Source organism: Antedon bifida, chromosome 8 (genome assembly GCF_963402885.1).
Source record: "Antedon bifida chromosome 8, ecAntBifi1.1, whole genome shotgun sequence".
In the NCBI taxonomy this organism is placed as follows: Eukaryota; Metazoa; Echinodermata; class Crinoidea; order Comatulida; family Antedonidae; genus Antedon; species Antedon bifida.
The window spans coordinates 9742490-9758440 of NC_136233.1; the positions used below are offsets into that span (position 1 = coordinate 9742490).

General features: G+C 32.3%; 1 protein-coding gene across 3 annotated transcripts in view; it reads right to left on the reverse strand.

Annotated features, from left to right (window-relative positions):
- LOC144849797 (A disintegrin and metalloproteinase with thrombospondin motifs 18-like) overlaps nucleotides 1-15951 on the reverse strand; it is a 69195-nt gene that overhangs the window by 17572 nt on the left and 35672 nt on the right. For all 3 annotated transcript variants that reach the window (XM_078706856.1, XM_078706855.1, XM_078706858.1), the window contains exons 5-13: nucleotides 13620-13816; nucleotides 13062-13145; nucleotides 12800-12959; nucleotides 8184-8289; nucleotides 7910-8047; nucleotides 5748-5910; nucleotides 3272-3580; nucleotides 2777-2885; nucleotides 2069-2199 (exon numbers count right to left, since the gene is read on the reverse strand). In XM_078706856.1, coding sequence (XP_078562982.1) covers nucleotides 2069-2199; nucleotides 2777-2885; nucleotides 3272-3580; nucleotides 5748-5910; nucleotides 7910-8047; nucleotides 8184-8289; nucleotides 12800-12959; nucleotides 13062-13145; nucleotides 13620-13816 — 1397 coding nt within the window. The remainder of the gene's footprint in view (nucleotides 1-2068; nucleotides 2200-2776; nucleotides 2886-3271; nucleotides 3581-5747; nucleotides 5911-7909; nucleotides 8048-8183; nucleotides 8290-12799; nucleotides 12960-13061; nucleotides 13146-13619; nucleotides 13817-15951) is intronic.

Sequence of the window (15951 nt, forward strand, 5' to 3'; positions counted from 1 at the left end):
AGCATGATCTCTAGAAGCTGTTTCATGTTATTTTTATTTTTCATGGATGGCAGAAATCATGCTAAAGTTAATATGTTCATAGACATGTTATAACAATGTAAGATGAACTGGTTGAAACTGTATTGCACTTTGGCAAAAAAAGAAGCCATAATCAAAAGGATGTAACTCTGATGGCTTTCCTTGTAAACAAGTTGATAATGTCAAATCTACTCACATAATAACATTAATAAAACCATTCAGCTGTTCACACGATGATCTACCAATTGTTTTAAGTTTAACCATGGGAAAATTGTGTTGACCATATCTCTATGTGTGGACGCACATGAAAAATAGCATTATATTTAAGGCATGCTTGGCTAAAGAGCAAAAATGAGAATAATTATCTAATCTGGAAGTAACAATTTAAACAAGGTTGAGGACAAATAAAAATAAGTTGTGGACACTGGATACAGTAGTACTATTGACAGGATGAGCATTTGATCAGTGGTCGCAACTTGGAAGAGTGAAGTATCAGGAGAATTGATGCAAGCTTAAACTACAGAGGGTGCCTTAAAAACAATCTTAGACATTGGCATTTAGTAGACAACGGATATGACCCGGTGCTTTCCAGATGTGGTAAATGCATTTTTCGCAATATTAAACAAACTAGAGAGAAATAATAAATTTATACATTATCAGGATGTTTTTTTCCCTCAATATAAAAAAATAATCGTGAGAAATTGCAGCTTACCTGAAATATCATTAGATTTGGGAGGTCTGATTTTATTATTGATGTCAGACTAGAATGTCAAATCATTGTGGACATTGCCTACAAAACAGTAACATATGTATTCCACATTCACCTGTTTTGGGTTGTACCTATATACATTACATTTCTCAAAAGACTGTGTTAACATGAAACCCTGGGTTTCAATTTCTTGACAATGTTAAAATAATTGAACCAGGCATACGTAGGTGGACCATAGCTAAAGGCACTCGACATTTATTGTATTTTACCAAAAAAGGGCTTAAATACAAAATTACCAGTCTTTATTCATTAAATTCATTTTTCGAAAAAAAATATTTGAAAATGTTGACCTAATAAATTGAACTTGGTTGGAGGCATTTAAATGTTTTATGTTATCAAAAAAATACTATTAACGATTTAACACCCTTGTTTTTATTATTATTATCTACTGCTTCATTTGTTAATTTATTTGTTACTGAATTTTTCTTTTATTTTTATATTAGACAATCCTGCCACAAGATCTTCATCTTTTTGGGATTCTACATTTGTCCATTATTTTACATCACAAATTATCATTATAGTTTTTTTCAATATTTGTCTCATGGACGTAAATGTCTTTTGAATTGAATATTCTGATAAAACAACATGCTTTACAAAGTGACATAGGCCTCATCTTTATGAGAAAACAATTTGAAGAGTATTTTGATTAGACCCATGATTCGAATCCAGGACCCAGGAATAAGTAAGTAAGCTGCAGCGCCGCTACTTGACAGATTTGACCTAGTCGGTGAATAGAACCAGGCAGGTCTTAGTGTGATACCTGAATATTTACCTGGATTAGTTTAAGCTAAAGCCAAACAGCTGGTTGTCATATATTTTCCTGCTATTAAACATCTTATCAAAATAAAAATCAAATTTGATTGGAACATGTGGCAATCGAGAAATAATGTTGTGACATTCAATAAAACTTTAATACAACTTTATACCATCAGTTAGTTGACAAACTTAAAAAAAATGTTTTGTCGACTCTTGTTTCATATTATCGAAAATACAAGTTACAAGTTAATTAAAACTAATGAATACGAACATAATACAAACTTGCCAAAATTATCCCACTGCACAATCTCTATATTTATCAATGACATATCAAGCAAATAATTCTATAATTGTACGTCGTAGTAAAAAAAAGCATTTTCTGCCACTCTGTTCATTCACGGTGAACATTACACAGTCCCTCTTTAATGTTGCCAACATTTCTACAGTAATTCTTGCAGGAATTATTAACAGTGAGGTGGAATAAAAAGATATAATTACACAAGTGAAAATAAAAGTTTTGATTACCTCACAACGACCATTTATGCAGACGTCTAGACCTTTATTGCTACAGCGTGTACCATCTCTTACTTTACTGGAAAGAGCAAAGTAGAAATCAAACCCTTGGGCTCGGCAGTATAGTTTGCACATATCTCTCCCTGAATAAAAACATGTTGTGTAATGTTAAATATTACATTATCAGAATACACATACTTTCCAATGTGTCCTATATTTCTTTATTTTCTTTGTTTTATAAGGTTGTTCATGAATGAACATTGACAGATTTAATGTTTGTTTCATTCTTAAAAATTAAATTAAATTTAGAAAGTACTTTATGTTCACTATACACATAAATTTAATTTATTTTCAAACAACATAGGAATCATACAGTATTAAGAGAGAGAGAGAGAGTTTGAATGTTTGGTTAAAGTTTTTCTACTACTATACAAGAATCCATACATATAGATCAAAATGCTGACAATGGTATTGGGAAGGTTTTAAACTGAAACCTGCTCTGGGTGGGTATCTTTGAAGAGAATATAATAATTATTATTTTTCTATATTGAAGCAAAATAATGAATGATGATAATGAATAAATATTAAAGAAGCACCTTAATACCATCTATAAGTGTCAGTTATGAAACATGCCTATATAAGCATTGTTATCATTGTGCTAAACCATTATACAGAATACTTCAACAGGAATGAGCCCAATGAAATATCGTAAAATCTTACTTTGCAAAGGTAGATATGGTTTCCATTCATAATAAAAGCCTCTGAAAGGTTTACTGTTGTACATTGCACACTGCTGCTCTCTGAAATCAACGGTAGTATCTGAACATTCCTAAAGATTTCAAAACAATGTATTAATTTTCTTTTATTTCTTAAAATTAACAACCTCATTAATGATTTAACAAAGGGTTCAAGTCATTCAAAACAAACACAAAAGACATAAACAAAGTATTTGAGAGTGGAGTGGAGTTTTTTGTCATGAGAAACCAGGACAAGATTTTAACCTGGGACTAGCACTGCGTTGCTACAACCCCACTCACACTGTTTAATATTATATACAATTAAATATAAAAAATACATTAGGTTTACATATACCTAACAGAAAACTCAATTAAGCAGTGACAGATCTAAATAAGATGATCATGATTAAGACCTACAAACATATCTCATAACATACGCATAACACATCTAAGCATAAACACTTAAATAAATACTCACTTGTACATTACACATACTATAAATCCTACTAGGACCTTCACAAAACTTGCCACCATACTGGGGATCAGGATTGTTGCATTCACGTTCCTGGAATCTAACGCCACCGCCACAAGTTCTTGAGCACTCCGAGAATGCGCCGTAATTACCCCATCCTCCATTGATAGGGCTAGGGCCTGTGTTGCCATGATCCAAGCAGAGGCCTTTAACGCACCATTTGTTTTTGCCGCACGTGGTGCCGTCTGCTGCAGGAAGATATTTGGTCTCGCAACGGCGGTGACCTCGATGGCACCATAGAGCTTTGCAAACAGACTGTAAAATAAAAGAAATATATTTTTTTTAAATATTAGATGCTAATAATTCTGTCCCTTTAGTAATATTTTAAGTATATAAAAGTATATATGGGAAAATGCAAGTGCTGTACATTTTTTTAGTCAAACTTTAATTTTACATTTTAATAGTCACACGAAAAATTGAAATAACTGGATCAAATCCGGGAACCAATTTATTTAGTTAAACAGGTTGTACTGTCGTTATTAAATAGAGAAAATAATGTTTACTGAGTTAAAATAATTTTAGAAAAAAGATTACTTTATGTAGGATGCAACTCATTATCAATTACATGTTTCAGTTAATGTCATTAGAGCATAAAGACAACTCAGGAACAGAAACAGCTGTGAAGTGAGAATTACAGAACTTTGATGAAAGACATGGTTGTGAATCATTAATAAGAATAATATAGGAAACATTACTAGAAATGGATCTTACAAAACACCATGTGCAACCACCTTCTACCACTCTTAACCGTTTCCAATTGAAATATCAAATTTGCACAATACCATGAAAGCCCCAGTGGTTAGCCCATCTGCATATCAAGCAGAAGGTTCCGGGTTTGAATCTTGGTTGAATAAATATAAATATCATGTCAGTGTTTATGATATCTCATTCTGAGGGATAGAATCTAGTGAGGTCCACAATACTATTATGGTTTATATTGTCCTACATAATAACTCGGTCCCTGACTGACATACTACGACTATATAAACCCAATATTTCAACATGCCTGCGAGGTATTTAGTCTACAGATAGTTTATATGTCTTTTATCCTACTTGTAAACTCAAGTACTATGTTTTTACATTGCAATACTTTTAAGTCTATATCATCACAATATAGATAAGTTTATATTATAAACAAGCTTTAAATCTACAATTATTTTAAGTGTATTTGCCATCTGTAAATCCTGAAATACTAGTGAATATAATTAACACAGTGCCAAATATGGATATGACATTTTAACACATTCCCAACAGTTAGGACAGGCCTAAAGAAGTTTTCAGTAATAATTAGATTGTTCAATTATAATCATTATCATATTTATTATGTCCTTCTGCAAGTAATATAAATCTGTTTGATCTGCCTCCATTGCAGGTATCCACTTTTAGATTATAATATTTTCATTTATATAACACCTAAACAGACTCCTGTCATTTAAAATTTTGCCCTGTTGAATGACAATGAAATTGACTAAAAAAAAATGTGATATATTAAATTTTGTTAGATTTTTACCACATGAAATTATGCACCATTCAACTTATAAACATTAATTTGTATAATTTGTCAACATATCATGCATCATTATGTTAAAAGATCACCATTACAAAAAAATAAAACTATAACTTCAAACATAGTATAGTGGGGGCTTGAATATGAAATTGGGCAAAAAAGTGGGATGGGATTATAGTCTTGTGCCTTTATTTACTCTATAATATTAATAGGGTTGGGTTTATATTTGAGCAATGGATTATATTTGTTTATGGTATTCTAAAAGGTCACCATTAAAAAAAAACTTGTCAAACATAAATACTTTTAATGTTTAAAAAATTAGGTTAGTAGATCGATCATGTATGAGCACATTATGTTATCATTAGGTGCTTTGCCTTACAGACATTCACATTATGTTATTTCTCTGTGTATACCTTTGTGTATACATTCCACCAGTGATTCAATTAGTTATGTTATTTTCTATGTATTGAAAGAGTTGATACACTTGAATGTTCAAATGTCTTATCAGCAGGTACCACCAACCAGGGTGAGTTAGTTTTTATTAGATAATGATTTGTTGAAAAGCAGTAATGCATTATTAATAAAACAATAATTCTTTTGGAATTAAAAACCAGAAACAAAATATGAAAACATCATTATTTATGAAAGCAAGTTTAAATTAAGTGTGGGAAAGGTTAGGTGAAAGTATACAAATTCAGGGTGAACTTTGTTAAAGATTTAACCTTTGTTTGTATGATCTTTTCTCTATCGGAGTTAAAAGCAGTCAATCTTGCAGTTTAACCTGTTCTGCATTTTGTATTTTCCATGGATTTTGTAATCCGTGGGAATATACCGATAATTAGATATAAATAGAATAGATAATAACAATAGGTGATAACAAGTGGTAATATGCCAGTTTAAGTTTGATAAACATACCTGTGCTACTTTTCCAAAATCGAAAGAGCAAAGTCTAGCATCTTTACCAAACTGCCATTTGCATTGAGTGTCAGGGTCGTAGATCTCTCCAGGCAACTTCTTTGGTAGCATGTACTCACCAGTTGAAAGAGGTTCATCCTCCAAACACAATGCTTGTTCCGTACTAGGTTGCATAACAAAAAAATAATATTTACATATTTGCAACCAAATCCAAAATTTGTCTGAGTGAGCAGAAAGTGGAAATCAAACAAACACAATATAAACCACAGATGTGAAAACAGATCACCCCCAAATGTAATAAAAAATGGCCACAAATGTGAAAACGATAATCTCTCAAGTGTGATAGCGCCACAAATGTAAATAAAAAAAATAATTTGTGGGCGCTGTTTTCACATTTGTGGGTGATGTGTTTTCAAATTTGTAGTTGTTTTCACAATTACGGGTGATGCGTTTTCACATTTGTGGTTGTTTTCACATGTGTGGGTGATGCGTTTTCACATTTGTGGTTGTTTTCACATTTGTGGGTGAAGCGTTTTCACATTTGTGGTTGTTTTCACATTTGTGGGTGATGCGTTCTCTTATTTGTGGTTGTTTTCACATTTGTGGGTTCAACAAACTCTCAGGATGTAAATCTTTGGAGATTTAGAGGGCTATCCCTGGTGGTATTATACAAATGATTGTGGGCTTTGTTTAGCTTTTGTCTATGCTTCTTACTGCTGTATGGTATAAAAATAAATCAAAGTTTCATTTTCAGGTTAGTAAGTTTATAGTCTTTTTTTATATTTTTTATTTAAAAAGATTTTAGTTTATTTCTTACTTATCTATTTTTGGTATTCAAATGCCCAATATTTGCTACACAACAAAACTTTATTTAGGACAAACAATAAAGGCTATATTACTTGTGTCTTCAAAATGGTCATTCAAGTCAAACATATTTTTGATACATTTAATTTATAATCAAATTGAATTTAGGCACAAATCAAATATCATTAAATTTGGCATTGGTTTGTACTTAGTATCCAGCATAAATGTAGGGGGTGTACATGTGTATTAATAGACTCTGTCATCTAAAGACAGTTAGAGCAAGTTTTGAAAAACCCTAGAGAACTAACATGCTGTTAAAAAACCATCTTCATGTCATGTCTTAAACAATGTATTCCCAAAGGTACAACAGACTATAATCAGTGGCCTGTTAAGCTGCTTCTTCAGTGCCTGGATAGTAGGCCGGCCCTCTCTTGGGGAGTGTATTCTTCGGCCTAGAATTCTTACAATCAAGATTTATTTCTTATCTATCAAATCTAATAAAAAATATTCCTTCAGGATTTTATCATAATCTTTAAAACCTTTTTTAACTCAAAACAGGAAAGTGAGAAACGATGACCAATATATCTATTATTTCCATTTATTTATTTTTTTCTGACCTAATTGTTTGTGGTGGGATTTAACTGGTCAAGGAGGGATTTGGTACAATTTTAAAAACTCTCAAAAGTTGTATCATAGCACTCAAGATAATTGAACCTCAAGTACAAGATTTTTAACAAGAATCAGGCATTCTTAATAAATGCTATATTTTATGTTCTGATCATCTAAAACTATGACTTCCACAATGACAGGATTTCAAGATAAACTAGTAAACTAGCTGATACCACTGGTGCACCCCAAACCACACCCCAAAGTATAAAGCAATTATGCCTAATGATCAAGTAAAACAGAGAAGTACAATATGGTGCTTAACATTTAGAAACCTGCTGGTGATAGAATGTAGGGCTGTTCTAATTCCCTAAAAGGTCCGTTCAAAATTAGGTAACGAAATCAATCTTGGCAAACAACCTTATACCAAAAACTGTATGGAACCCCAGAGAATCTACAAAAGAAATATTGTCTGAAGCCGATAAAGAAGAAAAGATACTTCAGGTTATACAGAGCCTATAGAATGTACTTGGCCATCATGGCATGTGCCATAGCAATTATATATACAGTAAAACCCATCTTTTAGGACATTCATTCAGGGGAAACCACCTTTAAGAGACACTGTTTCATGTGAAATGAACAAGGGAAAAACATGTTTTAACCATATGGCCAACCTCCATTCAAGGGGACACATATTTCTTGGGCCTCAGTTCTATTGTTTAGGTCTAGATGTTTCTATGAAAATAGCTCACCTGAAGAAATCATCAAGGTATTTTTGACTGCATTGCGACCACATAAAGCGGCCATTGTTACCAGACAGGGTTGGCGACATAATGTGACCACTAGACTTGGTACAATCATTGTCATCACCATCATGTACCATTCCAAAACTGTTGTTGAAGATAAATAAATAACTATAGAATATTTTTAAAATGTTTGCATGATGAACAAACACAGATAAAGTATGGGTTGCAGGCCACCATGCAAATTAACATATTTATGCACAGAAGTTTGCAGTAAACACACCTATGTCCTGATTCATGTGCCACAGTAAATGCTAGTCCTAAACCTGTGTCTTCATTGATAGTACAACTTCTATACTTGCTACACATTCCTCCAATAGGAGCAAAACCTGGAAAAACAAGGGCAATGAATACAGTAACATTCCATTTCTTTTTTAAACCTCAGCAACATCTAAACTGCTAAAATAATAATAAGAACAGTTAAGTGTAGTGAATGCAACACAGTAGAACCCCTATTAAAGCGACACATTTGGGATCTATCATAGTGTTCCTTTGATATAGGTGTCCCTCCCCTGAATAGGGGTTGGCCATAGTGTTAAATATAAGTGTTCTACTGTTATTTAATTCAACAATTTGAATAAACAGAAAAATACTATATTGATGAGAATTGTTGAATATGTTTAGGTTAGAATATGCATTAACAAACTATATACAATGCTCTGAATCTCCAATTGAAGGGGATTTTGAATATGTTGGCAAAAGCAATTAGGAAGTTGTTGACTCTTAAATATATAATATAGTAATCTTTTAATCACTTTGAATATAGCAATACTTGGCTCTCCTTTTTACTTTTATTATCCCTTATAAGTATAGACCAGCAATTTGTCTAAGCAACATGAAAACAAAAAGACCATAAACTTAATACAGTTAAGAAATTACACAATATAAATGACCGCATTATTGCTAATTTTGTGTGGACATGACGTATACATGTTTGCCAATATGAAAACACACTGGTAATGAAAGAATGATGGCTATGACTTTTTGACTGACGTACGTATGTAGGCGAACACGTCACATTGACTGACATGTATGCTATCAAGTCATATTGACTGTCGTGTATGCTAACAAGTCACATCGACTGGCTTGTACGCTATCAAGTTTACAAATCCAATGTGTTGTTTTATCAAGGTAAATGTTAGTATTTTAAGTGATTGTCATTTACAATTGCTGACAGTTACGCGTAATAATTGACAGCAAAAAGAGTCGTAGCTTGTGATTCATCATGCCTTTAATTGCTGATGCTTTGTATATATCAGCAGCTAAACCTGACCCAAGGAATAGTCTGTTTCCCCTGGGAACTAGCCTTGATGTCGGGCCTACACACAGATGCAGTAAGCCTTCAGTCACTAGTGACTTCAGTCTGATCTCTTGCTTTGATTATTCAAACTTAATTAATTTATAGAAAAATTGGTTATGCTATGCCAAATTCCTGTAATCACTGTCAAAAATGTATTAGTACAACAATTTAACAGCCTGTCTGATTGAAATACTGATACCGATTCGAAAGGATATTTAAAATTTTGTTTCACAAATAAAAACTGTAAATATATTTACAAAATAAAATGTTTGATGCATGTTAATGTATGTTATTTATAAAAATTATGTTTAATTCTGAGATACAGTATGCGAACACAACATGTATTCTATCTTGAAGACCATACGTCAAATAAATAAAATCAAGATAAACAAATATATATCTAGAATGAAATCATTTTTACTATATTATTGTAATGAAGGTTTTGTGTTTCATGTTTGGTATTGTCTTTGTTGACAGGTTGGGTTAAACAAACATTTTGACAGCCACAATTCAACCACTTATTTTCGTCAGTAAATAAAATAAATACATACAGTACAGTACTGTATGGTTCAGCAACTGACCCAATTCACACCTATCAATGAAGCAACTTGTTCTACTGGTATTTCCCTTAAATGTTTAACGTAAGTCAAAAATTATTTAAGAATTCTCCTTAAGTTGTTTCACTTAGAAACACTTTTCTACGAAATGAACAAGGGGAAACCTTTCAGGGAACAACCCTATTAAGAAGAAAGTGTGTTGGGTCCATAAGGTGTCCCTTTAATAGAGGTGCTATTGTCAAATCAGATGTGTATTGAATGTGGGTCAGTAAATATAACAAATGTTAAACTGCGATGTTGCTCTCATTCTAATGACTTCTGACTAAGCAAGCTAAACAAAATGTTATCCCTCAGGACTGGCATATGTTTACTTCAGACATTTAAAATATATCATATTTTCCAGTTTTACGGTCAAACTTTTGAGTAAAAGTAAAATGTTGAGAGATGAGATAGCATTTTCAGGCGAGAGATAGTCTTCAGAGAGCGAGGGGTAAATTACATCTACAATGTTTCAAACATAATATTCAGTCGAATTATGGTTAGTGATTATATCTATTTCTATCCAAAAAAAATGTCAATACATAATTCTTTAAATACTAAAATCTTTTTAAATTATTTTTAAATTTCTCAAACTTATAATATCTAATATTTTAATAATTTAATGTCTGCCGGTATTAAAAACAACAAGCAGAAGCCTGCCTGTCGCATAAACTGAAATGAAATAAATGAGCTTATCAACTGAAAAACTGTTTTACCCAAACTTTCTATAAGCTATTAAAATATCACACATCATCAACTTCTTTACTTATAAGTTTTTAATTTTTAAATATTAAAGAATTTCAATTTCATGCTTTGTTTATCATACCTAATCGAGTGATAAAAAATGTCAGATATTTTGTTTTTCTCTCAATTTCTTATAAAAAATATTATCAGATTTATAGCAGAACTGACCAACGGACTGAATTATGCTCTTGTAAGCGACCCCTAACTTGACGCCCCGGTTTCCTAATACTTATGACAACTTTTCCATAGGTTTTCCGCATGGACGCAAGCAATTTAGTGTAGCACCTGTTAAGTATGTCAGTCGGTTAGGACCTATTAATTTATCTATGTAATGCCCATCTGTGACATAAACAGAAGATATAAATATATTTTTGCAAGAACAGAGAAGGAAATATTAGTTTAAATACATAAAAAAAAATGATAAAATGGGGTAAAACAGGGGGAGAAATATATTATTAAGCCAGATTTCATTGCTTTTTGAAACAGTACTAATTTTAAATGCAAATATTAAGGAAATCTTATCTGCATGTTATGTAGGCCTACCTACTATTGAGTCAAAAATAATAATCAATAAATAGGTAAGGTACTTTCTGTAAAAATATGAGCTTGCACAGTAATTCACACAGACAATAAAAAATCTCAGAAGAATTTGGTAATCATTACAGGCCTCATCGATGTAACATAGCGGTATCTGAGTTGTTTACACAGCATTTACATTACATTATATATTGACAAAGTAGTGTGTGAAAGCATTACAACTCGTTATTATTATTCCAGGATACCGTATATGCAACATTTTGTACGTGTGAATTGGGTATTAGGTGAAAACAACTGTACAATGATGACACTCAAGAAGAACTGCACAGAAACATTCAATTTCACTTTCACTGTACAGTTCACTTATTAAAACACCTGCTGAATGATGGCTCACCTGTGAAGCTCATCTTCATTCACCTGAGCTGTCACAGGTGTGAATCTACTTTCACTCCTTGCACTATAAATCTGGTTCAAATCTAAGCTCATTTCAGAGAACCAAACACAATTTGAAGTTTAAGATTTCTTCACGAAAGAATATTAATGAAATACACGCCATCATGTTAGGATTCAACATGGCAAAAGCATTTAATGGGAAATTGCTAATTTAAGTCTGGCTAAACTGTGGGGGTACAGTAAGTCTGGTTATGCTGTGTGGAGTCTGGTTATACTGTGAGAGTACTGGCTTTGCTGCGGGGTAAGTCTGGCTTTGCTGTGGGGTAAGTCTGGCAATGCTGTCCGGGTAAGCCTGGCTATGCTTTGGGACACGTACAGTAATTCTGGCTATACTGTAGTAGTAAGTCTGGCTATGCTGCTTGCATAAAGTGGGAGAATGAGCAACAATAGGAGACTTATAATATACACCAGCCAACTGAGGTATGACCATTTCCATACACGCTTTGACAAACCTTTATAATACAAGAGTGCCTACCGTAATCCAACTTCCTCTCTTAATTACATTTATTTTAAAACTGTTCCACCTCAATGGTAGTCACTCAAATATGAATTAGATAACAAATTAACCTATTAGGTTTGTATATTTTCTAAATTAAGATAACAAAATATGATATTATAGCAATATCAAAATGACAAGTTATTGGCATAGCATACTACACCTGTTGGGCTCCACTCACTTAGATACATTTAACTACTTATTTCTGGGTCATTTGTCTGGTTTACCCCGTCAAATCATATTCCAAGGATTTAAAACCCAATCCTATTTTATTAAAGGGGTTAGGATAGAGATATGTGTATTATTCGACTGGGCTGGTTTGAGCAGATAATCAGCAGATGTAGCTCCTTAAACTCCTCGCTGTTTATATGTGAGCAGTGAGAGTAGTTCTCTACAAGCTCTTATGACTATACCATACTGTGTGTGTATTGTACATACAAAGGAGAGATACATAATATGAGAGACAGCTTTACATGAATATGATGTGAGCTAAACAAACTTGTCATAAACTTTATCTAATCAGATCAATATTTACACTCTGTATAGATGTTATTTTAATGTATGCAACACTTATTTGAATAGGTCACGATATTGTGTGAACAGATTTTCTTAATCATAAGAGTAACTATCATATTATCTTATATTTTGATATAAACCTTAAAATGTAATCTTTATTTTTACAGCATCCAAACCCACCGTTAAAATCCACTTACCTAATGTGTCACAGGGTTCGTTCTTCCAGGAACAGATATTTATCCCTGTCATCAAAATAGCGTGGTCATGTTTAGAGCCGTCTGGGCTTGTTAACGTTGACTGCCACTGGCAGAAGCTGTTTAGTGTATTATCTGCATGGTGTGTTAATTGCAGTCCAGGCTATATAATAATTGAACAAAAAGTTGTGATATTTTCTTTTACAGATAAAATTATGAAACTGGAACTGGATGGTCGATACATTTATATATCATAAAAACTAACCTCTTCATCTTGTAAAACAACTAAGCTGACCAGAATGAAGTTGACACTGCTCCCTATACTGCTATCATGAAATAACGTCTTTACCTATAAAAATTGCAAAAAGAAAACAACATTTTGATCAAGATATGATAATAAATTAAAAATAAAACTTTTTCCAAATACAACCACACTACTTTACTAAAAAATGTTCGGAATCTGCCTGCACTGTGCATACTTATTGCTAAATTTTGAAAATATTGTGTCAATATTTAAGTTTATACATGAGGACAGTATGAATTTATAAAATTACTAACACTTACTTAACCTTATGGCATGGTATGATACTGATCTAAAACTGAGGATTGTTACTGATTACTATCACTTGTTAGTTTGAGAGAAACTCAACAGTTCTTTTCAGAACTAATATACGTGGTGTACCGCAAACTTTATTATCAACATTTGATTTCGCCATGCAAACCTTCAAACAATATATTACTATGTTGATAGACTTTGATGACCAATTATAATAGTTTGTGTCCTTACAACTTAGACCTATATAAGAGAACAAATTTTATTTACCATATTGAAGACTGTTAATACATAAGTTGTTACAAGGTTGGGTCCGTGGGACTCAACCATTTTAGGATCTACCACAATCAATATTCCTACGTTTCTCGCAGCCACCATATTTGCGGCAATTGAGCGACGTGTTCGGTTCGCAGACTTAGGATATTCATCTATAAAGTGTAATGGTTCAGTAACTCTTGTTGGCATATCTAAAAAGGAGAAATAAAGTATTAAATATACTATCATACACATTGTTCTCAAACTGGTTTGTTAATGGAGATTATTTATATCCCCACACAATTCTTGAATACATTTTGCAGCACTGTCTGCTGCCCTCCTTTCCTTTGCTTTTTTTTCGGCGGTTTTAATCTTATTTTTTCAAAAACTTGTATTATATAATGATACTGTACAATCTGGCTTCATTTATTGAAATAAAAGTAAATTATTAATTATGTTAGTATATATAGTTGAATATGATTTATATGGCATATGATGTTTGTCTCTTTAGTATAATATTTCTATAGGTTTTATCATCAATCAAATCAAACACTATTATATTAAAGAGGAATGTAAATACCTTTAAAAAAAATCTTATAAAACTACCATTATTTTGCCATCAATAGTTACTTAAAATAGAACTTTTAACAAGATTATAGATATGTACCTAACAAAAGAATTTATTCACTTAAACACATATCAAAAGTCAAAATTAAATTGAGCATGACAATAAATCTATTCTATATTGTGTATTAGTTTTTGCTCCATTTGCTATACAATCCAATTCTAGACAAGGAAAACCGATGTTTTGTCAAACGCAGTTTTGTTGAACTCAGAGAAACAAATGATTCTTATAAAATAGTATGATTTATTGCTATTAAAGTTGGGTAATTTATTACTTCCCTATTTGTTCTATATGTCGAATTAAAGTTTTTATTCAATCAAAAAGGCCTTTGAATTGGCATTGTCCGATAAAGAACAACCCAAAGTGTGTACAATTCAAACTTGCTGGTTTTAATAACTGAAATCTGCACCCTGAATACTCTCATTTGAAATCCCATTGCAATATTACCATTGGTCAGATATTTGATTCCTCGGAAGCATTACCATACATCTGCAACATCCACACAGCTGCGCATACATATTAGCACAGTACGTGAGACAATTCCCAAATATAATATTTTATGGTATCACTTATTTAAGCATATTGCCATAGATTTCTAATAAGTGAATTTAATACAGTAAGTGAAAATTGAGTGGATTATGGTCATGCCATAAAGTAGATTAAGTGTCCCCTTAAAAGGGGTGTTCCCTGAAGTCTCTAGTGTTAAAACATATATTGCCCCTCATTCGTTTTAAAGTAAAGTGTCCCCTTACTGTAATAGGGGTGTTCAAAGGAGAGGTTCTATAGATTGTCCAATTTTATAATGTTCAATACTTCCTTCTGGGATAAGTCTGATTGCGGCAAAGTATTTTGTGACAGTGTGGAACAGGTTAAAGCTCCTCCTTGTACCCTGTCCCTTAAGTGTTCCTTTAAATACATATCCCTGGGCACTTCAAACAGTTGCACAGAATATTAATATCAATCTGCTGGAGGGGCGCAAACAATATACTAAACAGTGTCAATAATACTTATATGAACTTACCGCTATGTTAATTATCAAATCTTTAATACTCTGACCACAATTTTTATTTTATATTTATTGTGTACTTCTCATACATATCTAAGGTCTAACAGTGGACCTAAGGACCCATGCACGCCAACAGTGCAGTGCCTACCCAGATCAGCAAACCGTTTGAAGTTTGAAGTGCTTTAACTTCCATACATGTATACACTATTATCAAAATAAATTAATTTCAACCTCAAGAAAAGTAATTGTATTTACAAAGGCATGGGCAGACAGGCTACTGTATCTATGGTAATTGTAAATCACGTTCAACAAAGTGGATTTGAAGAAACCTGTGAAATACAATACAGTTGTTCTTTTTGTACTAAAACCAGTTTCATTACAAGTTTAATTTTCTTTACAGAGAAAAATCTTTGTCCAACTAATGGATATATTTAATCTGAGATTTAAACGACTTTGTTTTGAATGAACAGCAACTGTCAAAGGACAATAAAGAATATGTTGTACAACTGCAATATCCGTTCTTTGATGTTTAATAAGCCGGTCGCACAATGAATACAACAATGAATACACAATATCTGAAATTGACTGTTAAAGAATATTGAACCTGGGTTCTTTTCAAGTTGTAACCTAGTATAAGATCAATGACATTGGGTATTCATTCATTGTTCATATTATTCAAAGTATTAGTACTTTTAATATAATAGGTTTATTGGTGT